General features: G+C 36.0%; 2 protein-coding genes across 5 annotated transcripts in view; both read left to right on the top strand.

The window, feature by feature from the left end:
* LOC135683956 (E3 ubiquitin-protein ligase CHFR) overlaps window positions 1–16043 on the top strand; it is a 28148-nt gene extending 12105 nt beyond the window's left edge. The window contains exons 8-20 of the mRNA XM_065199365.2: window positions 2–24; window positions 802–877; window positions 1497–1575; window positions 2048–2112; window positions 2575–2741; window positions 4797–4823; window positions 5482–5561; window positions 6017–6184; window positions 6964–7047; window positions 8533–8603; window positions 8721–8808; window positions 9055–9241; window positions 10800–16043. Coding sequence (XP_065055437.2) covers window positions 2–24; window positions 802–877; window positions 1497–1575; window positions 2048–2112; window positions 2575–2741; window positions 4797–4823; window positions 5482–5561; window positions 6017–6184; window positions 6964–7047; window positions 8533–8603; window positions 8721–8808; window positions 9055–9241; window positions 10800–10839 — 1155 coding nt within the window. The 3' untranslated portion in view covers window positions 10840–16043. The remainder of the gene's footprint in view (window position 1; window positions 25–801; window positions 878–1496; window positions 1576–2047; window positions 2113–2574; window positions 2742–4796; window positions 4824–5481; window positions 5562–6016; window positions 6185–6963; window positions 7048–8532; window positions 8604–8720; window positions 8809–9054; window positions 9242–10799) is intronic.
* Window positions 16044–16177: 134 nt separating this feature from the next.
* LOC135683957 (uncharacterized) overlaps window positions 16178–25797 on the top strand; it is a 31705-nt gene continuing 22085 nt past the window's right edge. Inside the window, exon 1 of one of the 4 annotated variants that reach the window (XM_065199367.2) lies at window positions 16178–16313. The gene's annotated coding sequence lies outside the window, so the exon portion shown is untranslated. The other 3 variants (XM_065199370.2, XM_065199368.2, XM_065199369.2) reach the window with 3 other exon arrangements.

Here is a 25797-nt window from a genome sequence, read left to right on the forward strand (position 1 = left end):
GGATATTTTCCACGAATGTGTAAGGTAAGTGATTGTTTTAAAGAATAATCTGATTCAAATTTTTTTTGGTAGACTGGCCCAGTTTGTCTTTTACAGTCTCTTATGCTTTGTTTTTGTATGTTCTGCTGCAACAATCGAAATGTAAGTTTAAAAAGAGAAACAAAGATTCTTATTTCGACAGAATTGTTGCTATGTACTATCAGAAATGAACTGCCATGCATGAATAACTTTCATGACAAAACCGTTGTGATGTCTTCTGTGACACTTGTCTTTGGTTCTGTGCCAAAATTTCGGAATTAATTTAGTCTAAAATGTTTTATTTCACTACGAGCATTTTATGTATTTTAGTCACCTTTGCATAACTGATCTTGACACTTTTAATCCCTGTTTGTAATGTTTGCAAAAAGGTGCTAGTAGTGCTAAGGTGGTCCGAATGAAATATATAGCATAATATTTTGAACCCTGCTGTCGTATAAGCCATTGAAAAAGTTATCACTGTCCCCACAAAGTTTTTCTTTTTCGTCTATTTGGTTTAAAAAATATTCAAAGTTTGTCTCGAGAAGCATCTCCCTCTTTTAAAATTGTTTCAATTTTAGTTTTTCTTTATCTGACCAAGTTTCATAATAGAAAAAGTGCCAGAGCTTTTCTCCATTTTCATGCTTTCGTTCCTTGTCTGCACCATGTCTAGAATTCCCAAATATTCCCAAATAGTAATTTGCCCAAAGCAATATTTTCATATCATCGTTCTTTAGATAACCTTTGAAGTCCATTGCAGAAGTTTTTGATGTTATTGCGTTTCAGTGTTCAGCCCTGTATGCATTCATTTTGTGCTGCTTGCTACTCTGGGTGGATGTCTCAGTCAAAAATTTGTCCAACGGTAAGCTTGTATTACGCAATCTATGATAAGATTTTGCTTACACCCTAATTAGAATACTGGGTTTGTGCTGATACGCAACAGAGAATCCAATAGCTTTTGCACGCAGGTAGATCTGTGCTAATACATGCCCGCTCAACGTTTAGCTTCGCTAAAACGATACCGACGTAATTGTTGGTTGAAAGAACTGCAAATTATTTAATGTCAAAAGTAACATCAACCTTATTTCTCTGCTTACAACAATAGTAGGTTTTCTGTGTTCGTGACCCCATCTCCTGCTCAGCGAATAACCATGGTATTGATTTTCAGAAATGTTCCCCAGTAAAGAATATTAAGTTCCGCGATACATATTTTCTGAGATTCTTTCCACATCCACTTCAAAACAATATTCTGCTGCCTCTAAAATATTTTGCCGTCACATCCTTGATTTTAGCCTCTCTATTTACATATTAATAAACGCTGTATTTGTGTCCGTGCCAATTGCGCCCAGAATATGTGTCAAATGAGCAGTTTTTAACCGTTGCTACACCATACAATAGAGGGCTACTTCGGCCCAGTATTTTATGCAAGTTGATCTTTAAATAGCATCGTTGAAAATTGGTACATTTCCTTTAAATTTCAGTGTCGTAAAAGTGTAAAACAAGTTGGTAAGAACCATATATTAAACAATCTTGTCGCTGCTTTCCTGAAGAAGCACCCAGGTATTTTACTGTTCCTGTTTCTTTTTATAAAAAAAAAATTTCTTAGTTTCATAACCTTCATTTTTTTAAAGTTTCCCCAGCAATGCACGATTTCATTTTTAGAGCTATATGTATTGAGTAAATATCGAAGAAAGTAACTGGATGATCCGTAAGCAAGTTGGTAAATACATTGATAGCTGATAATTCCTTTGATTCCTAGTAAAAAGTAAATGTTTTAGGTGTCTAGGCTATCTTGCATTGTACATAAACAGTCCACTAAGAAATGCAAAGGGCAAATTTTCTTGACTGAGACAGAGTATTTTCTTATGTCCCGAGACAAGCTTTTCTCACCCTCGGATAAGAAATACAAATATATGTGAAACTGTTTAGTCAAAATTATGCACTACAGATAATTAGTGCTGCAATCGTACGAGGCTGCCCAGGTAGGACTGGCAGTAAATAGTTTGTATTCAATCTATCTGCACCTTTCCAGAGTGTCAAAGAGCAAAGGAAGAACTGGATGAGATGAATAACAAGGATCTTATCAAAGGACAAACAGTAAGATTGCATCTATCTAATAGCTCCTATCCTATGTTTATATCCGATGGGCATTCTTGTGCTTTACAATGCATCGTTGCTTTCTGATGATGCTTTTAATCTAAATAAAAGAAAAATAAGCCCTTTGCTAGGTAGAGTGAACCTGGCCGAGAGTTGTCGCATTTACATGAAATTCCTTTCCATAAGAAATCATGAATCAATCACCTAAGAATATTTATCTATTGTGATAAGAAGTACCTTTCAAGTTAGACTGATTGTGCAGACATTTATGTCTCTTTTATGGATGTAAAATGCATCAGTGATGATGATAACACATTATCTTTGAATGACCATCGTTGTGAAAGTAGTTCATCATTTCAGAGTTTCTTTATGTTACTCTGAGTTTAATACGTCATTGCTCCAGCCCCATGCATTTATGGTTTTCTTTAAAACTCAAACCTTGCATGCAAATGGTTTCTACAGGTAAAAGTTCAAAACGCATTTGGAGATGACAATCATTTCAATGCAAGCCAGGATTACGACCTAGAGGAAGACGAGGATGAGGATTACGAAGATGATGACTATGAAGACAATGATGATGATGATGATGACCTCACTGTCGCTTTCCACCAGCCAGCCATTCCTTACCCGTGAGTAGCAATGCTCTATTTCTAATACCGATTTGCAGTGTGTAGTATCAGTGCTTTGTTGCCGTCTTCAGTTACAGATTCAGTGACTTGTTCTAAGAGCTCGTGAGAGTAATATTGTTTGGTGCATACAGAACTTTTGCGAGGTCTAAATGGAAATGTTCGGAAACCAAGCCCCATTATATATTTTTGTAAAGTTTGCCAAACAAGTAGTTTTTACTGGATGTGCGTGAGCTTTTGTATGTTAGCTTCGAATTCCGTATGTTCCTTGAAACTTGGGTTTCTTATTGTAATGGTATTTTTACCGTTAGTTACTCGTCTTTGCTTTGGGTAAATCATTGTTATCTAGTGTTGCTCGTTGTGTTTTGGCGTTATGCTTTGGAATCTCTTGTTAATCATTGCTATATTTCGCTACCTATCATTATCTGGTGCTAGCTATTGTCATCTGCCGTTACAAACTGATATACGGTAGAATCCCGATGTAACGAACTCTGAAGACAGCCAGAAAGCAGTTCATTATATCAGGAGTTCGTTAAACCGAGAGAGAACGTTTTTTAGGTCAACTTTTCACCGTTCATGGTAAAAAACCTTTGGTCAGCTTGTTAAGGCTATCTCCAATTCTATGCACACCTAATGCCAAAATACCAAGCTGAATTGAAATGACACTACTGATTGGTCATTGAAAATGAAAAACTCGATGTTCCTTTTATAATTTGGGACCAAGAGATTGGCAAAGCTGGTATCGTTTCACTTCTTTTCGCTGCTGAATGACGTCTTTGATTACTTCAAATTCTTATATTTTTTTCTTATGCTTCTTCATCTGGGTCTCTCAATAAAAATTTTGTCGTCGCTCATTGCCAGTGTCTAATATGCAAGAAGGTATTCGTTAGTCTCAAGGTACTTCGCAGTAATTTCTGACGCGATTAAACTTTTTTCTCGTGCTCTGAGTCTATCAGCCAATGCTTGAAATGTATCGTAAGCATGTTTTGCCAATTGCAAACATTATTTCCCCAGAGACTTAGTGACAAATGAACACGGGAATAAATGAATAAAAATTGCAGATGAAAAATTTATGAAAAGTTCGTTAAATCGAGGGTAATTGTGATGAAGGGACCTAAAATTGGTTCGTAATGAATAGAGTTCGTTATCTCCGGGGCTCGTTATACCAAGAGAATTTGTAAGAAGTTTGTTAGGCAGAATCCAAGAGACCAGACATTTAGTTCGTTATACCGGGAAGCTCGTTATTTCCGGGGTTCGTTATACCAAGAGAATTTGTAAGAAGTTTGTTAGGCAGAATCCAAGAGACCAGACATTTAGTTCGTTATACCGGGAAGCTCGTTATCTCCGGGGTTCGTTATACCAAGAGAATTTGTAAGAAGTTTGTTAGGCAGAATCCAAGAGACCAGACATTTAGTTCGTTATACCGGGAAGCTCGTTATCTCCGGGGTTCGTTATACCAAGAGAATTTGTAAGAAGTTTGTTAGGCAGAATCCAAGAGACCAGACATTTAGTTCGTTATACCGGGAAGCTCGTTATCTCCGGGGTTCGTTATACCAAGAGAATTTGTAAGAAGTTTGTTAGGCAGAATCCAAGAGACCAGACATTTAGTTCGTTATACCGGGAAGCTCGTTATTTCCAGGGTTCGTTATATCGTGATTCCAGTGTATTGCATTTCTCGTTTTTTGTATCTCTACTCGTTGCTATATTTGTCAAGTACTTTTCCGTTTTAGATGTTTGTAGTTTAAGCGCTTTTCTGTACCCGAACTTTCTGTATACACTTTTTTACTGACGCCTTATTTCCATCCTGCTGTCAAGACAGTTAAGCAAACAAGCAAGTTGTGAAAGTGTTCAAACTCATTTAAAAACCTTGCCTATTTGATTAGCTATTTCTGGACTTTCAGTCGCTACTTTTCTTATCTTTTCTATATTTTCGACCGGTCGTATTATAGCTGAAATAAAGGACTGCCTGAAGATTATGTTACAATTAGATGCTGTTATTTTGAAATAGGCAATCTCTGAGCTGGCACACAAGTTATTTAAATTTCAATCCTTTTTTAGGCACATTTTAGCAAGAGTACCTAGCTTGTAAGTAAATACATCAAAATTTTCATTTTTTATCATAAATTAAAGTCTTTTATTATGTTTTCTTGTATTACAAGCGTTTGTGGAGATTTAATGCTGCCATTACATTAAGTTGTTCCCTTTTGCACATGACCAGAAGAAATTTGTTGTATTTATTTTTGTGTTTTGGATCGATAGAATCAAGAACTCCTTGATCCACATTGAATCAAGAACACGTCTCAGGCATCTGTAGCTTGACCTTCCAGACTACTAGATGGAGATAAATTTAGGTGCTATTTCACCTACCGATAAACGATTTTACCGACAAAACAGGGAATTTTTGCACTAACTAAAAATTTACCGATGAACTCATGAAGAATTGGAGAGGTGTCACACCCCCTTACACCTCAGCTAGCCAAGCCTCTGCAGGCATCCTCTACCCATTGCTTGCACTATACTAGACCTACCAAAGCGACATAGTCCAGTCGAAGTACATCACCAAAATATTGTATAAAGGTTATTTAACTCTGTAAACATATCACTGTTCCTAATAATTTTAATTATTTACGGCTTCCTGATTAGCAGCATCCAAAGTTAACAAAATAGTTATATGCTAAACATTCACTAGAATAGCGTATACTATTTTATGTTGTTTCTGAAATCATGAACTGTTTGATTTTAGATTTTCTCGTCCTGCTGATGCGCGTTGTAGACAGTGTCCAAACTTTAATTCACAGAGCAATTCTTCACAAGGAAACAATGGTAACTTTGATTTCTGGATATTGTGACTAGTAATGGTACCCATTCCTTAGTTTGAATTATTAAGTAAAGAGCTGAAACGATTATAGCATGCAATACAAACTTTTTTCTGTAATTTTTAACACCGGAAATCCAGTGAGTTATCTCCTGTATGTATCTAGTATATTGGAAATATAGAAAAATAAAATGAAATAGAAAAATAATGATAGTAGTATAGAAAAATATGGTTTTAATTTGTTTCTCTCTTGGCGCAATTTTTGACACTCTGCCTAATCGGCATGGAGCACTTTATGACAGACCGGTAAACAGTAATTTTTATTATGTAATATATTATACATTTTTTTAAATGACCTTTTCATGAATATTTTTGAATCGGCGAAAAGTTTTCTTTTGCTATGAGATATTTCTTTAGAGAATTCAACCACTGATTATTATTATTATTATTATTTCTTTGTTAGATGTCCCTGCTGCTGGTTTCACTTGCTCCCTAAACCAAGTCCACATTTTGTGCAGCTGTTGCAATCAGTGCTTCCCTGATCGAAGAGGCACGGTTTTGTCAGCGAAAAAAGCTGGTGCTGCAAGTAATGCATCACAACCTTCGGAAAAAATAAACATGGATGTTCAGTGTACGTTCTTTTTGTTTTCAGTTTTCTTGAGAAAAATCAGCACTTACTGCAAACTTACAGTTGTATCCGGTTACATGGTTCCTCTGATAACTCGAACTTTCACTAAATCGCACTGATTTCAAAAGTCGTACCCAGAAAAAGTTGGATATCGCTAAGCCAGACACACTCCCCCCCCCCCCCCCCCCCACTGACGGGCCGAGTTGACAGGATTGAATGGCATATACTTTCAACGACCGTCAATATCAAAGTTTTATTGAAATTTCCAAATGAATAGCAGTGTCATAATGTTTATCACACAGTGCCATAGCAGTGTCAGTTACATAATCTATTCAACGTAAGAATTGTCACTGTTACGGAAAAATGATTTCTTAGAAACAGTTTAAACAGCCATTTAGGACTAGGAAGAACTCATCTGGAACTGTTTGTCAAAGGAAGTTTTTGTTCAATGTAACTACGTAATAACATTTTTCCCATTATCCTCACAAATTAGATTTACTTTTACCTGCTCTTGTGGCCCCATCCATTTTTCCTTTCCAGTCCACATGGTATTTATAGATTTGAGTTTCACCTGTCCGACAATATCGCGTTTAAAAAAAGGTCTTACAATATATAATCTGTTATCTGTAAATGGTCAGATAAGGATGATGAAGATGACTCTTTACTAGAATGCTGCAGAGTGTTAGACGCGAAGTAGGCAGAGATAAGAACATCACTGTGTATAATCTCTGAAGTATCAACGTTCATTTCTACCAGTGATATTTAATTTTTCTGCTCTTTAGGTACAGCATGTGGAAGGCTTTATTGCAATCTGTACTGGGGATGTAGGAAACCTGGCTGCCTAGGCTGTCTGAACAAATTCGAAGGTATTTATTTTAACCTGCTTGTTATGGAAGTTGTAGGGTGGGCGAACAACTGGACGTCTTCTTTCGACAAAGTGTAGCCTTTCATCGATCTTCTATCATTTCTAATCGATCCTCTATCCTTTCGGATAATCATTGGAATTGACCTAAAATCACAAATTTGCATGCTTTTTGGCTGCGTGAACAAAAGGAGACTCAGTTGCTTGAAGACAAAAGTTGTTTATCTTTCCAACAAGAAAATTATAAGACTGACAATGCGTTTATCTTTCATTCGCTTATCAATTTCCACTAGACTAAACATTAAGTTAGAGGACGTGTATATTTCACAAAGAGACTCAAGAAAATTCAAAGAGTGCACTAGTATTTAAAGGCAGATTATATAATGATCTTTCAATTTTAGTTAACATTTGTAAATGAAATGAATCAGTGAGAGAGACAGATCAGCAGAGGAACATTGCGTTCCTTTTCATGTCGACAGACAGATCTAAAACAGCTCACTGATGTCATAATTTATGCGGCGGACTGCTGTTTCATGATTTATTCAACAGAGGGCTGACCTTCTTCTCTAGCATCGTTTCCTATGTTTTTATTGGCTGTGACATAACTCATTTCCAGTTTCTTTAGAAATTCATTATCATGAACAATAATATCCAGCTGCATTAATGTACTTTATTAACATTGTCGCGTTGATATTGCAATTGCATTAGTTATCTACTCGCTTTACACACAATTACCAAAGCATGCACTGCCTCAAGGCATGTTGCTGTGTATACTCATTCAATCGAAAAAAGTAACCAAAACCATTTTGGGCACCTGATGTCTTATCGAACAGATAAACCAGATCCATTCTATGATTATCGTCATAAGTCAAATGTTGTATGTGTTTCCCTCAATACGCAAGGTCAAGGCGATCCTAAAACTGATTGCCGATAGGAATCTATAGAAATTTCGGGGTGGCCTGTCGCATAATGCTTTTGGCTTGGAGAGAGCCAGGGTGCAAATCGGTACTGGATGGGAATCTTTTGAGATTATTGGGGTGGCCTGTCGCATAATGCTTTTGGCTTGGAGAGAGCCAGGGTGCACTCTCCTACAACCTGACTTTGCAAACTTTGTTTCTTTTCCTTAATTGAATAAGAGACGGATATTGAATAAATAAATTTTATTGCTCTCCTTCAGCTAAATTGGCACCGGATAGGAATCTCTAGAGATTATGGAGAAGCCTTGCAAATCAACCTTTTGGCTCTGGGGGTGCACTTCCCCACGGCCCGACTTTAGAATCTTATTAGCCTTTTCCTTACTCACTTCTTGAGCCTATTATTGTAAGAATGAATAAGACTAGCGGCCTTTTCCCTTTTCCTTTCGAATTTTGTTGAATTATAGATTCTAATGGCGCAGTAACGTTGTTTGTTTAATTTACCTAATACTATGATTGTATTTTTTACGCTTTTTCAATAGACTTTTTGATAGCCAAATAATTGTATTCTGCAGATTTCAACTTTGGAGCTGCCTTTCTTTCGAGAATTCTCAATAATAACGAATTTGAATCAACCGTTTTAAAGGTTTGAAACTTACTTTTTTCGCAGCCCTACTTTTTTTCAAATTGTATTTTTGGCAATTTTCAAACTGTTTCTCCTTCAGATACTTTAAAGCTCTAAAGTATGTCTTATTTGTTTCAGAATTATTTAGCTCAGAAAAGCATTGGCGTCAAAGATTTACTAAAGATCTGTGTTGAAAAGCTGCAAAGTAAAGAGTTTGTCTGCCCTTGTAAGTCCAGTAGTTCTACACTTGAAGGGCTGTTTGTACAGACAATCCTATTTTTGCATGCCTATTTTAGAATTTTCCCACCATTCAGGCTCTAAACTATTTCATAGTTTTCTCATTTCGCTTGACTGCTTTCTGTTCTATACGCAGTATGTCTATATATTACCACACCATGAGAGTTATTTGAACATAAAAGACGAAATAATTTTAAAATGTTTTTTTCTAATTTTGTTGTGATTTTGGTTTTAGCAAGGCCAGATCTTACAGCAAATGATATCGTGTGCTTTAGCTGTGGTCTCCGTTACTTCAAAGAACTAACCTATCAGTATCGAAGTCATATACCTGAAGGAGAACTTCCGGTCGAAGTTACGAGAAGAGACAAATGTTACTGGGGTAAAAATTGTAGGACGCAACAACACAACAACAATCATGCAAGGTATGAATTCTTTCTATTGTTGGCATAATTCAAATAGATAATACCAAAGGATGTATGTTTTAGCAATATATCATACAAAGCAAGAGCTTGAATAATAGGTATGCATAAAACTACAAAGCTGGACGAAATGCTATGCTTGCGATTGCTCCAAAGCCTTAGTGGTTCTTTTTCATGCTTTGTAAATTTTTAATTAAGAGAAAGACGCGTTTTCGTCCTTATAAAGTTTGCAGATCTTATGTCTATGGCATACCCATGCAAAAATTAAAAAAAGTGGTACAGTTCAGTAGATTTCCTGGCACTAGTGCAGACAAGTTTGTCTAGCTTTCAAAACTGACAAGTGGGGTACACAAAATGAGGTTATTTCTGGCTATTAAAACTAAATTGTTGCTAGCCCTACAAATAAATTCTTAACATGAACCGATAAGAAACATGCTACCGAGGACTTCATTACTCGAAGCAAAAATTCAAGAAACAGTTAAATAGTCCAGAACTCAGAAATTTTGTAAAAGTCCATCATTGTAAAAGTTTGTTATTATATTACAGTGGAATCTCGATATAACGAACTCTAAAGGGAACCAGAAAACAGTTCGTTATATCGGGAGTTCGTTAAACAGGGAGAAAACGTTTTTTAAGATCTTTTCGCAGTTCACACTTTAAAAACCTGCGATGGGCTTGTTTAGGCTATCGCCAACTACTGTGCACAATTAATTCCAAAAATCCAAGCTGAATTCAAATGTTTCTTAAGGTTAGTCATTTAAAATGAAAAACTCAATGTTCCTTTTATAATTTGGGACCAAGAGATTGGCAAAGCTGGTATCATTTCACTTCTTTTCGCGGCTGAATGACGTCTTCGATTACTTAAAATTCTTGTATTTTTTTTCTTCTGCTTCTCCATCTGGGTCTCTCAATAAAAATTTTGTCGTCGCTCATTGCCAATGTCTCATATGTAAAGAGATATTCGTATTGTCAATGTACTCATTCGCAGTAATTTCTGACGCAATCAAACTTTCAGTAAGATCGGCATGTTTTGCCGATTATAAAAATGATTTCCCACCAGATTAAGTGATAAATAAACACCCAAAACAAATAAATAAAAATAAGAGATGAAAAATATATGAAAAGTTCGTTATATCGAGGGTTATTATGATGAAGGGACCTTAAAATTGGTTCGTAATAACGAGAGTTCGTCATACCCAGGGTTCGTTATACTGAGAGAATTGATAGGGAGTTGTTAGGCAGAATCCAAGGGACCAGATTTAGTTCGTTATACCGAGTAGTTCGTTATATCCGGAGTTCGTTATATCGGGATTCCAGTGTATCACCAAACCTCAAAACAGAAAATAGCAATTGACTTCCGTGTTTTTTACCTATCCTCAATTCCAGCGCTACTCTCTGCCTACCATCTTAAAATCCTTGTATATAAAATCTTTGAGGGCGCAAACTGGTTGTTTTATGAGTTCCGCCTTGACTCTATCAGATGGTAACATCTAAAATCTTTCAATTCTAACATTTATTTTCGCAGAATTCCTAAATTTATTGTCAAAATTTCTTTTCGTAGCCGCTTTAATCATATCTGTGAGCAGACAAGATTTGTTTGAAACTGTTCCCGAAGGAATATCCCTCTTTGTTATTGTTATTTAAAAGAATGTTAGGTCTATATTAATTTCAATTAGAAAAATTTCTACAGTAAGGAAAGAAAGAAAGTTTCCGAACCATTCGCAGCTTCGTTGCAGAGAAATCTTTGCAAAAGACATGTTATAGAAATGTCACCACTATCCTTTTTTACTAGAATTTAAACTCTTTTTATGTGTGTTCTGTTTCTTAATTGTTTCCACTATTCATTATTGACAGCTTTTCGTGTGTTGTATATATTGATTTTTTAAGTTGGTTATTTATATTCATGTCATGCGTATTCTTTTGTAAATCAACGTGCTCTCTATGAGTATTTTCATCTCAAGAATCGCCATTGTCATCAACATCAGTAAACCCCACAGCGTTCTAAGTCCCAAATTATATATCCACCTGTTAATTATTTTTCATCTATCATGGTCTATTTTCATTCAGTTAGATTACTAGCACTTGAAAACCTTAAAAAGCTTAAATTGAAGTTTACTGGAGAATTATTTTATCTAAAAGTCATGCATTACACACAAGAAACGTTCCCTATATCCCTAAAATTAAAACTGTCAATTAAAGCATCCAATTTCTGTGCTTCTTGAGGCTCAAGTTCTAGAACTCCTTTCCTGATGAAACAAAATAATCCTCATTGAAAATATTTGCCATGAACTGATTTCGTTATGATATGGAAATGTTCAGTCTGCAATTCGTTATAATAAGGGTATGTTAAGCCTGCAGTCAATAGTTTCCTTTATGCAATCTCTATTACTGCTTTATGTTAGTATGCATTACTGTCCTTACTTTTGTAACTCTAGCATTAAGGAAGGTCGTTATTTCTATTGATTTCCCGATTTTGGCTTTGATTTGATTCCCAATTTAACGTCAGTCTTAGCAGTCACGTGTCGATTCGCTATCTCCTATTTGTAAATTTTATCTCGGATGATTTTTTAAGGTTTATGAACGCAAAATTGTCATTGCATTGAAGTCAACACCGTCCTTGGCCATTACCAAAATCATAGCCACAACATCACTTCTTACGTAATAAACAAGCTTTAATATCAATGCTTCTTAAAACACCGTTACACCATGTTACCATGGCTTAAATTGTTGCTAGGATGCGCTCATATAGACAAACGGCTTACAGGAGCTTATTGACACAGTTTTTGATGTTTAGTTCATACTTTGTTAAGGGATCTACGTATAATTTAGCGTTATTTTGTGTGTTAACTCGTCCGCCGTTTTGTATGTATGCTGAAACTCTTTCACTATTTAGAATGAGATTAGGTTCCTCCAGTTCTTGATTTGATTTACGCACAGAATCTGTGATTTACGTCATGGGTTGAATGTTATTTTTTGCATCTGCATTTCTGGTTGAATACGTTTATAGAAGTTCTTGTAAACACGGAGTTCAACTAAAACAAAGTTGTAACCTTTTGTTTGCAAGTAAAATCTTTCTTATATTTTTCTAAAGAAGAGGAGGAAATATCCTGACTCGGAAATTTCCATTGAAGTGCCTCTTTCGTAAATTCATCCCCCCTCTCCTCCCTCTCCCGCCATTTCTTAACTCTTTCTTAAGCAACTACATCACTAGTGTACATAATGAACTGCAGTCATGTTAAGTGTTACAATCGTCCACTAAAATTCCCAAGCACGGGCCTTTTAAGGAAAAAGTCGTTGCAATAAAGAAGGTATTAGCGACTTTTTGGTATCAATCTTTTATATCATAATGCAAAAAGTGCCAATTTTCACCAGAATTTACCTACCAGGTATATTACAATTAGTCAGCATTTACCTACAATGCAACCTGCTGCTGTCTTGTCAGTGTAACGTAATATTTGAACCGACCCTTGCGCACTAGTTTTACTAACTTTAATGTAATTATTTTTTATCAGCTGTTGTTGTCTTTGGATAGCGTCTGTTGTTTCAGTTTTGTTTATGTTTGCATAAATACGATTTCTATGAATGTTTTTGTATTTACGATTTGAAATCGATATGAATATTATTTGGGAACGTTTCCTCAATGCTGGACAGTGCTTTACGTTTGTAATGAAGATTGTTTTTATGCAAAAATTATCAGGATTGCCTTTGTAATCGAGACCTTATTGAGAAATTAGATTGAATAATAGTTGGAAATATGTCAGTCGATTTAGTGATTTATGTGCCAAGCGGCTAGGCCAGAAGAATTATCAGGGGCATTGCAAGTGTAAGTAGTATATGGGAACACTTTTTTTAATAAGAATATTACAAAAAAATTTCAGCTTCGATATTCTTCAGGAATTTTTGTTTTGAGCCTGAATATATTCTTAAAGAAATTTTCATTTTTTTCAAATCCGATACGGTTTTAGGGGAAGGTCGACCGCTCTTGAGTAAGAACCACGCTTTTTGAGAAAAAAATATGTCTGTACTGCGATTCCCTGTTATGAACATCCCAAAACAGGCAACTGCTGAAAACTGAGACAACAATATGCTAGCTGAGGCTGAGCAATTCTTTTATAATTTTCTTAAAAGTTGGATGATTCTAAACCTGAATATTCTTAAAAACAGTATTCATATAAAGGAAAAAAGAGTAAATAGGCACCAGATATTTTTGCATTTGAAATTTATTACAAGTATTTTGAATAATGCTTCGGTAGAGCAGACACGTAATGGCGCCCAACGTGGGGCGCCATTATATTTTGAACACACCTTTGGTAGAGCAAACACGAAAATGAAACTTCATGTCATTGATTTTATCTTCAAATATATACAAACGTGACTCTATGCATTTACAACATGAACATAACTTGCTAGGCCATCATAAAACTTGTAGCGTGTCTTTTACATAACATCACTACTTCAAAAAATTAACCTAACAGTATAGGGCGTGAATATAACACGTAAGAAGACTGGGACGAGTATAGATGCGAAGGCAGCATAAAAACAGGACCAGAGGAATCCTCCTAAATGGCATGGGCTGCGAAAAGTACTGACTTCACAATAACAAGTAAATAAATTTTAAGGTTAACGATAAAATGAAGATAAATAACCTTATCTGAATTCATGTTATCCGCTTCCAATCTCCTGTAAATATTCCTTTGATATTTAGTGTAAAATCGTCCAGGACCTAGAAAACGTTGTGTGAGGTTCGTGCCCAAATATATTTGCGCCTGCTCACAATCAGCAACAGTCTTGAAAAAGGCAAACATTTGAAAGGAAATTTCGTCAATTTTTCTCGAATATCGGGCATTGTTCGCTTACTTCTCGGATTAAGAAGGAATTCAATGGATCGTCGCATGTTCAATACGGAAAGCGCTTTCTGTGAACATGTGAGAAAGCTGGAACCTTGTTTTAAGTCATTCGTGTATTATCAGAGAATGGATAGAAACGTGCGACGAAGCTGGAGGTTTAGAGATTGATAAAAATAAAATCACATGGTATATAGTGTGTATTCTTTTTAGTTTGTATTGCTGGTTTCATGTCGCTTCATCACAACTCTTCCAGACATTTTGGTTCTATTTTGGTCGTAGAGTTAGTGACTTGTAGCTAAGGCACAGAAAGGTGAATTGTCTCAATATCAAGCAAGGAAATCGAGGCCAAAGAAACTGTCACGAGGCCTTTTGCTAAAAGGAGCTGTCACAACAATGACTGTAGATTGCATTCTTCATGTGTATGTCTCAACTTACCACAATCCGCTGAATTTAAAAAAAATTTGTTATTATACATCTGTGAATCATTTGCTAAAAACTCATGTTAACAATATTCATCAATAAATATATTCGCTTCTAGGTTTTGAAAGATAAAAAACATCATTTAACAGCAGCCTGAAATGCAAAGGAAATCTTGTCTCACAAAATGCTTAAAATAATGAAACTTTATCGGTAATGAAGAATATCTAGACTACGTTTACTCGAGAGAAGGTGGATCGGACTTTTGGCTAAAGTTTGTAGTACGAAACTTTCTTTTGCCCTTTAAATTCGTTTTTGTAAAACGCAAAAAATTGGAGTGAGTAACAAGCCAAAAGCTATTTAATCGGTCTTCCAGTTGAGAGCCTTTGTTCAGAGGAGAATCAACTGGAAGTCGGTGAAACAAAAGCACCATTTACCAGGAAAGCAGAAGTAAACTTTGTTGTTAAATATATTTGCTAGAAAATGGAGCTTGATATATAAAAGACCAAATTTTTATAAGATAGTTACTGAAAAAGGCTGGAAGTTTCTGTGATTTAAGTTCGTTATAAAAAGAACTATTTGTTCATACGGTATCTTGAAAGATCTAAATTTACTAATTTTATAATCCTTTTAAAGGTATGTATTAAATGCAATTTTCAACTTAATCCCCCAATAATTTGCATTTATAAACGAGGATGACTGTTTGTGACCTTCAGATTATTTATGTCTGCCCTTTAAGAAGGGTAAAATTTAAGAGGACAGCATAATTTACCATTTGGACTTGGAATGTTGCGAAAATTCCTACCTTTTACTTTGGGCCAGGGGTGATTTCCAAAAAATTTAACAAGTTGGGCTCCCAGTGGGATTTCATTAGAAAGGGTGTAGTTTCACATGACCACGCCTATCTTTCATAGGTACAAATAAGATATCTAATATCTAATCAATTTAATGATTTTATATATATTATCAATTCAGTAATATAACTTCAAAAGAGTAGATACTATTAAAAAGTTGCCAGGGATAAGAGAATTAAAAATTTGTGTGCACCCTACGTCTTTACAAGATCTTTACAAGTTTGGCATATCTAGACCTTTTAAGGGCAAGGGGAATCAGTGGCGGAGCCACGGGGAGGACTAGTCCCCCCTCCCCCGCTTTTTCAGAAAGTTGGTCCTTGAGATTCTTGCAAACCCGATGAGAAAACTTCAGGGGGGTATGTACGTTATCTAGATCGTCACATGTAAATGACATTTCTTGGGAGACAACAGGTGTTTCCTCCGGAAGAAACAGTTTCAAACAGGGGAAAGGGCGTGGTCTCTGACACACCTTTTGCCCCCCCCCCACTTATCCCAGGCTGGAGCCGCCACTGAGGGGAATCTTTCGAGAGCAAGATCAACGCAGAATTGTTTAGGGGGGCTGAGCCCCGTCAATATCAAGGGAAATTTTAAGAAGGCGGCTCCGCCCCCTGCACCCCCCGAGAAATCACGACTGGGTCTCGTTCACCCTACAAAGCATCACCGCTGGGAAGAAATTTTATTCCTTTGTATGGCCCCTGCCACGTTCCCACAAACGCATCCGCACATAAGCAACTGATTATAATTGATCCAACGATAACAACAACATGTTTGTTTTGAAGCCAAACTACGATTTGCATAATTTATCATAATTAGTTGAACAGTATAATTACGTTGAGCAAAAGAGAAGTAAAAGTGAGTAGCACAGATTACCTACTGTAATGCTGATTTGAGAGTTTGGTGTTGAAGAGCTTTAGTTGCAGCTTCCACTAGAAGAGATATTTTTAGTAATAAGAACAGGTAAGAGCTCTGTTTATACTTCAATAAAAAGAAACCTGGTATGTTGTGAACTTTTACTGAACTTTGTTGGCTTTTAGGCCCAAAATGTACATTGAAAATATGTCATGTGTGCGGGAGAGTTTGGGAAAACTCCCGCCATGATCTTAGGAAAGACACAGTTTCGCTTTCAGCCTTCCTCTGAGGGAGCTTCAACAACTTTAAAATACACAATTATGGGGCAGCATTCTCAGTGCCTCATTAAATAGGTTTTATTATTGAAGATCTGTACGCTTCAAAATTGCTGCCTGAGTTTTCAATGGCTGTAAGGGTTCTTCATAAGTACTTTTTTAAAAGCGCTCTCCGAAGCTGAAAAAGCATGGTAGTTAGAAAAATGTTATTGCCATTTGCTCGGCTTCGATAGAAATTACAGTTTATGATCCCATGACATTTTTCAGCATGGGACCATAAGTCCTTGAACCAGATGACATTTCCAACCCGAACTGTTTACACGAGTAGTCAAGAGACCCAACATTAACATCAACTCTACACCGGGAATTGTTATGCTTTGACAGCTGCTACGAAAATTTCGAAGCACCAGGTTAACACACTCGTTTTGAATTTACATTTATCTCTATGTTTCCCCAAGACATACATATACTATTCTAATAAAAAATAACACTAACAAAGAGGGAAAAGCAAATGGCCCCTCGACTGCAAACTGGTCGATGGGCAACCCTGCTCCTCACATCAGTACGTTTAAATAGCCTATTCGTGCTCAAGGATTCATTTGTTTTCATAAAGTTGGTGTATGTAGCCTTTTGGAGCGAAATTTTACTCAATTTGAGTAAACGTGCTTGACCTGATTTACGCCTTGTGACTCTTGTTGGTTCCCACGGTTCCCACCGGAAATGCTTTAGCTGCATGGTTCTGGCTGAAAACCAGAAATCTTGAAACTTTTCTACGCTTTGTTGGACAACAGTGGATCCAGTAGGGATCCTTGGGAATTCTTAATTTCATGTAATGTTGATACAGCCAATACTTTAGTGATAAGGGCTGTGAAAAAATTAAACCCACGGAAAGGATTTCATTTCATTCTAATTAAGTTTACCACATGGTTTCTCCTGTAACTCAGTTTGTATACCCTTACCTCGATAGTAGAACTAAATAAACATTTATATTTGTTAGCTAGCTGATAGGACTCTTAATAGTTGTTAGACTAACCTTGTTTATCCTCTATAAATACAGTTTATCTAAGTATCTATCTAATGAACCAAATGATCATTCTGAGATCACTCATGAGCTTTCAAGTAACCTAGTGAAATATGCTGACAATGAAGTTCACTGTCCCCTGGGGGCGACTCCCATACTTGATCTGATGGAATGTGCCATGGGACAGGGTACCCTTTTCCAATAAAAATTTTGTGACTCTGTTTTTAGAGATTTCTTAGAATGAGCATGTTTCAGTTAAATTTTATAGTGATAGATATCATGAAAAAGTGATTAACACTTTCATGGAACAGGGTATGCTTTTGGAAATTTTTATGGAACATGGTTAGGGTGCAAAAAGATGTTTCCTGCAAACCCCTGTCACTTTCCTAAATCTTAGTCAAGTATCCCCCTGGGTAAAGCAATGTTTCTTTGTATTGGTGCATAAAAACTCCTATGGAAATAGAAATATGAAAATTATGAAAATCATTACATATTTCTAGTTTCTCAATGAATGGGGTAGGGTCATTTTTATCTAATTAGAAAATTGTGCAGTTGTTTTTTCATCCCCAGTTTACTGAAAGTTTCTGTAAGCTCATGAAAAGCAAATTTTAAAAACTTTCCCAGAACATTACTTTAATAGAGCTGTGAGATGTCCATTGAATTGAAATGTAACCCATATTCTATATGGCCACAATACTGCATATTAATTTTATCCAGTGGCGGACACTTGAGGGGGGGGGGGGTGACCACCCCCAATACTTTAGAGGACAATTGTCTTTTGTTCTAAAAAAATGGGAAATATGACATCATCTTATTAAAACAATAGGCTTGTCCCCCCCCCCAATATTTGACCAAATGTCTGTCCCTGATTTTATCAATATTCTTTCTAGTTTCTATCAATTATTTTTTTTAACTTCACCATGTCTTTATTTAGGAAATTATTTAATAAAATCAAGAATACTTGCCCATTTTTGTAGCCTAGCCTAAGAAAGATCATCAGATTTTGATAAATTGAATCAAGTTTTTATTGCATGTTATTTCTTTTAAGCTATGTTTGATATTTTATGGAATGTCAATGATTGGTACCAATCCATCCAAATAAAAGACCTTGGGTTCTCTCTTTTCCATTAATTGAGATATATCTTGCTAACTCAATGCATAGCACAATGCTGTCAGTGACATAACAGAGGCAGCTAGGCCCCTAACAAAACCCACTGAGGCATGGATCCTGCTCCTGCTCTGATCCAATGCCTTCAAATTTGTCAAACACAATACCAAAATGAAATAAAATGAGATTTTGTTGTTGTTGATTAAGGGTGCTTCGGTTGACAAAATTTAAAAGTTTTCAAAAATAAAATGAACTTTTGGATATAAAGATAATTTTAGGGCCCATTTTGGCAGGGGGCTTTTAATTAAGGAACCACAGTGCACTGAACTGCATTATGCCACTGAATGCTATTTAAAATGCTAGAAGTCATCTGTTTCATAATGACTGGTGATGAATTGTACACTCCTCTGTGATGCTTTGAAGGAAAGATTTTACCTCTCATTCTTTCAATATGAGGTTAATGATAAAAATTGTCACCATCATAGATGAATAGCTGTCACTTAATTGCCCCCTCTAACTCAATTGCCCCTTGGCACTGAACGTCCCTTTGTGACTCTATAGCCCTCAGCCACTTCACTTTCCTATACCCCAGTATCATCCCTTCCACTTAATTTCCCCTTGCTGCCCCATATCCCCTTGTCACCCCATTGCCAACTGCATGTCCCTTTTGCCACTCCACTCCCCTGCCCCCCTGTTTCAATCTCCTACTCCATACCCCCTTTGACTTTCCATTCCCCCTTGCCACTTGTTCCCCCTTTGCTACTCCATGCCCCCTTGCCATGCCATGCCCCCTTACCACTCCATACCCCCTTGCCTCTCCATTACCCTCTCATCTCCCTCCTTTGGCAACATCAATTACTGTGACATAAATTCTATGTTTTTTATTTGCTTTGTACTAACTACTAATACCTTAAAAATTTTACTTTGGAATGTGCAAGTGCTCTCTACCTGATTACCAAGAAATAGCAGTCATTGAATTGAAAACTATGTTGAAATAAGGAGATACAAGCTATGTTTTTTTATTCCTTTTTTTCCTGTTGGTTATTTTGTGGTTGGGATTCTTTGTTTGTAAGTTTGGTCTTAACATCCACTGGACTCCTTAATGTTTTCGCTTTAATATTTGTATCAAGCCAAGATTAGTGGTACTTAAGGGAACCAGATTTGTGCACTTCTGGCAACAACAACAATGATCCATGATTCTGAAACTATTATTCATCCATTTCAGAGGAAAAATGTTAGATGTTTAATATTTCATTTCATTTTCTTATTCACTTTCTTATTCTGGAGGGCAGAAGTAAAATGATCCATTTATCTAGAACTTTCTGCATATAAGTTACTGAAACGTTGGTGGCAAAATCTCAAACACAACCTTCTTTTTTTACCTTTTTTTCTACCTTTGTTTTTTACCTTTATTTTTCTACCTTTATTTTGCTCAAAGATCTGAACAGCAGATATTATATCATTAAGTTTCTCTGCTGTAAAGAGTAAACATCAACGACTGGAACGTTTGGTAAAAGTACTTAAAATCTTAGGCAGTATGTCCTCGTTCTGCTATGCAGATATCGGAATAGGCTTGGTATACTGCCATATCTGTTTTTTCCATATTTTCGAATTTCTGGCTGTTCTTGCAAAATCTTTCTTTTTACAATAAAACCAGGCATACTGGAGACAAGGGGCTAGGGGGCTGTAGCTCTCCTACTTTTTTGCTGAAATACGAAATTAAGGTTGTGGCATCAAAGGTAATTATGGTAAAATACCATTAAAGTTTGCCAGCTTGTCTAGAATCCACCCCTCCCCCTCCCCACTCATAATTGTACTCCGACGTCCCAAAAAGCCTCAAGAACCACAGAATCATTTACCCCCAAGTATTTTGCATAGCAAAGACAATAAAGTTCAGCGTTTACAGCTTATAGTGTTAACATTAACAGTCGATAAATGCATATTAAACTAAGAACGTCTTATTTGCTTTTAATTGTTTGCTAAGGCAAAGTTTGCGCAACTACTTTTTACACCTCCGCAGAAGGCGGTTTCTCGTAAACTGACGCAATCCTTCTAGATTGTTGCGAATTTGCTAGTATACCTGCTCCTCGTTTCTCATGGTCATATTAGCTTGGCGCCGATGTAAACATTAATTGATTTTTAGAGTACCCTGGTGGAGCATGTTTTCGTTTTATGCGTCTGAATTTCCCAGCGTTTGGTTAGCAGCGGCAGTGCTCGTGTGCGTATCATGAATTGAATCAATATTTAACAGCTACAGAATCTTGTTCGAGTAAATAAAAAGCCGCTCCCATCACTTGTTTATCTCAAACTTTTAACACACATCAAAGATTCATGTCCTTCCTTTGTGTTTCTTGTCAGGGAAGCATTGATGGCCCTTGAGCGCCAGAGCAACAATGTCAAGCTCATCCTAGCAGTGTGGTATCGAATATACAACTATAATTAACCTATTTTAGAGCTGAACCTGCTAAACACCTAAATCACACAATCTGAGATCTTAACCGTTAATCAATAGCCTTTCTTTACTCCTAAATGAACCTCTATAGGCCATAACGTTATCTATAGATGGCTGACCCATAAATATTTGGGAATCTGAAGTTTACAGGTTTTTATTTCAATTTCCGGTTTGTTATATATCCCTGCATCTGCTCGGATGGTGTTGTTCTTTAAATGCCAAATACAGCCGCTTTAAAATGGTTTTGCATCTTTAAATTTAACTGTCTTTACACTAATATTTAAAAAAACCTGAACCTAATACTAAAACAAGTTTTGGTTTTCCCTGATGATGTTTTTTAATCATTCCCAAGTTACCTAAATACCTTGCAAATCCATTCAATTTCCGTTAATTCCGCTGCCTTCGGCCCAGATATAAAAATGATTATCAGAAAATGATATCGTTGTTGCCTGTAGATCAGTCACATTTATCACTCAAAGTTTTATCACAAATTTTCTATGACAATTTAAATGTATAAAAATATATTTTCAAATCAACGAAAGCAGTTTTTTTTATCATTGAATAATTTCCGAAGTGTCTTAATTCAAAATCGGATATTAATAAAACTTTGTAATTGTGTTAAGTTTTTACATTGTAAAATTTTCTCCCCAAAATATTTTTAAAAACTTGAAGCAGCGTGGTAGGATTTAAAAAGCATTGGATGACTTTAACATAGAAATTTAACAAGAAGTAATACGTGAGTTGTTGAGGAGTACAATAAGACCAAACCCCCCTCAAATCTTCTACGAACCTTGAATCATTTTTTAACCCTCTGCGTATGATATTTTGAGTAAATTAACCATAAAAGTGATTCCCTAGTCTAATGCCATATTCAAACTTTTCTATGGAAATTTACAGTGTCTCTCTTAAGCTTTGTTTTACAAGCTTCTGTTCCCACTTATTTTTCCAATGCTTCACACCACTTTGCATTGATGATTTCGTAATTTTTTCTTACGCAATCATTTCAGCGTTTTGAGGCAACGAAGTATCTACAACTCTGCTAAAGGCCGGAAAATACCTTCTGTTAAAACACATCAGAATGAAACTTTTTATTTATAAGTTCATTCCCTTTTCCATATCTTTCTTCATTTTCATTTGATATGCTCAGGTTTGCCAATTTTCAATGAAATTCTTTTCAACTTTTATTAGCAATTTCAGGCGAGTTTGCAAAGAGAAGATTCATCTAATTTTTTGGGCTTTGATGTGTCTCGTGGTGTTTCTCTTACTTTCCATTTGACTTTTCTTTGAGTTTGCATTTGGTCTTATATCGCAGGATGATTTTGTTTTTTGAATACCTGCTGCTAAATTGAACCACTTCAAGGCTTTGGCTTTTACTAATTGGTTCAGCCATTGATTGTGTGTAGAATAAAGAATTTGGTAGCGATAATATACCCCCTACAAAATAGTATTTATACAGGATATACCTAAGCCGAATTGCACTTAGGGATTTGATAGAATCAAGACAAAATCGATTGAGTGACAGGTGTCGTCAAACAATAGAGCACCTGATTGGGAAGACATATCTTCGGTTCATGTTTTCCTTTAACTCTAAACAAGTAAACAGCATATTTTGTCCGAATTCATTGCTTCAGGTTTGGCAAAGGTAAACATCACGTTCGTTAGTTTTACTATCTTCATTATCCACAAAGTCTTGTGTTGTTGATCGTTAGGAATTTGCGAGAGAAATATATCTGATGGCAACCTCCAGGTAACTGAATTATGTTTGTTTCTGTTCATCATTTGCTGATCACTTAGCACACTGACCTAGCTATGAGGATGGTTGCTATACCCACGCTGACATTTCATATCAAAGCTGTTAGTTGAAACGGAACGAACATCTTTTTGTTTTTTTGCCGCGTCATTTGTAATACTATTTTCAATAAAAATGTCTATCTATAAGCTACAGCTAAACTTATGTTGTATAGGACCAGTAAAATTTCATTTATAGCAAATGGAAGGAAACTTAATTTTAGTATGCTAGCTTTCCGCTACATTTACGTAATTGCCCAAGTTTGTTTGTGATTCAGATCTAGCATTCATTTCTACTAATTATCGTTCATTGGCAGTCTTGTTGTGTGTTTTGTTTAACTCGTTACAAGCAATACCCTTTGGTTTTAATGAAGGTGCCAATTTTGGGTTGATATTGTGTTGTAGTCATTCCACGTGACCTTTTGGTTGGTGCTGGTTTAGTAGTTTTTCGTTGGTAAAGATTGGGGTTGTTTGAATACATCAGTGTGTATTTTTGCAGTGTCTTGATCGTCTGTCCTGACATTCACAATGATTTTAACTGGTCATTGTTGGGGTTAAAGAGTTGAGTTGCTAAGAAACCAAACGCTGTTGCTGGCTTTAACCTAAAGATAATATTTCGAAACTGCCAGGACAGTTTCCAGTGACACATGGCTAGTTTTTTACAAAAGAACGCAACCTAACCGTTGTAGTATGTTGCTAAATGCTTACCTAGATATTATGACAGCCAGGATTATCGAAAACAAGCTTGAAGATCGGAATGAAACTCGAAGAGATACAAGATACGGATGACCTTTAAGAATGAATTTCTTAAGCAACCCCCCCCCCCCCATTGTTCAGTATCCAAACCATTGGCTTTACCTTTAGCTACTCGCTGTCAAGGGTTATAATTACAACTATTATCCTTGCCAAAATTGTTGGAATACAGTAGTGTCCCACATATAAGAACACCTTTTTTGATTTCAGGTCTGATGTGTTTCTTATAAAATGAGATATGCACTTAAAATCAGGGTAATGTTTCTTATACAAAAACCATATTATACTATTGATCATCTACTCAGACACCATCTCAATGTTTGTGATAAAAATACCATAATATTTCAAGTTGTATTTGTAATTTTTTACTTGTAGGAAAAGCTACAATTATTCCAGAAAAGTGCTTTTTTCTTAGTTTGCATTCAAAATTCTTTTTCAGTTGACCAGGCTCAGTTTGATTAAACTGGAAAGCTGAAAACAAACAGTTCTTATGGTCAATGATTGTAAACCCTCACTTATCCTTTTATTTGATTAACTGACAAAATAGTAGGTGTAGAATGATTAACGTTTTGTTCTGTTTTTCAAAGGATAAAGTTATATGAAAATTTTTGAATAAGAAACAAGCATTTTGCAGACCTTTACCAGTTTCTTATCAAAGAGGCTATTTTTTTGAAAATCAGGATCTGTGTTTTTTAAAATTGTGATTCTTGAAATGCGGGACACTACTAGACCTAATTAGTTTTTTCCTCTTTTCCAAATACATAACAAGTTTTTTCTCCATTCCATAAACACTTTTAATAATGTAAACGTCATCATGGATTGATATTTCGAAGATCCGATAACTTTTACAAGGATTACTTCTCAACATTTATTTCTTTGACCTTTTTCTTTGTACTGGTTCACTCAACTAAATTTTAGGACTTTCTAGGGTGCTTTAATTTTTAAAAAATCGAGTTATGATAGTGTGTCCACGTATATGACAATCGTTAAAACTGCTGGTGATGTGATATGCTAACATGAATTCGAATATCCTAAGATTTGATTGGTCCAGACTAAGGCTGTACAATGCTCAAATTGTACGTTGATTGGTTCAATCGAATCATGCTGCATATGTCAACACTTCTCATTACCTGTTTGTCATTGCCTAATCAGATCTCCCCTATATATTGTAGATAGTTTTACAGAATCCCACCGAAAATCTGCAAATTTTCATTCAATTTCACATTCATTCAATTTCAAACCTTTCTGGCTTGTTGGGTTTTCCCAATTTCACCAACCCAAACATGAAGTTAATACTTTCCCTAATAGCCAAGTGGGCACAACGCTTACGAGTAAGTTCTGGCAAATGTATGATTTCCTTTTCTATTCATCTTACATTTTCTTTTTGACAGCTAGCAAACCTGCAAGGTACCCTTGTTTGAAATTCATAAATGCGAAAATTTGGCAGCTGTGCCAAAGATGTTTATTTCTGCAATGTTCATGGCTTCCGCTTGCTTGCAATTCCTAGATACCCCAAAGGTTGTCTATATTTTCTAATCCTGTGCCCACGCAGCTGAACTCTTTTGAAAAATCAAATTTTAGCTTCAATGTTATTAGTAAAAAGTTTTTTAAGCCCTTAACCGGGCCCCCACCAGGATATAGTCATAGATTTACTTAACGTTAAATTCCCGCCTTTACCAGAAAGAAAAGCCAGACAGTATAATCTTTTTATTTAATTTGTAAAAATTTGTTCAAACGCTACTAGCCCTTTTATTTTACCCTAAAAACAGAACAATGTCTTTGTTTTTTCCTTTTAAAAGATATCAGTGGTTGTCCTCTTTAACCATAGTTAACCATATGACTGAAGTGTCATTTAGTGGCAGTGCACGCGAGGTAGCAAAGCCTCATTTCAATAAAGAGATTTGTCCGCGTCGCCTCATCGCAGTCGTTTCTCATCTCCATCAATTATCGCCCCGAATCGCGTCGCTTCGCCTTACCTCGCCAATCATCACATCTTGTCGCGTCTAATCGCCTATTAGCCATATATTCGTGATCACTCAGCAGTTGCCTTACAGTGTGTACATTCACGATTCATCCTACAATCTTTACATCTGTTAATGAGTAAACAAGGTGTTACAATGCATTGAGTTCAACCATATTTCTGAAAACATGTCAACATCCGCCTCGCTTTTTCGCTTTTTACTTTGTTGTATCAG

This window comes from Rhopilema esculentum, chromosome 7 (genome assembly GCF_057945365.1).
Source record: "Rhopilema esculentum isolate cy_ngs chromosome 7, ASM5794536v1, whole genome shotgun sequence".
In the NCBI taxonomy this organism is placed as follows: domain Eukaryota; kingdom Metazoa; phylum Cnidaria; class Scyphozoa; order Rhizostomeae; family Rhizostomatidae; genus Rhopilema; species Rhopilema esculentum.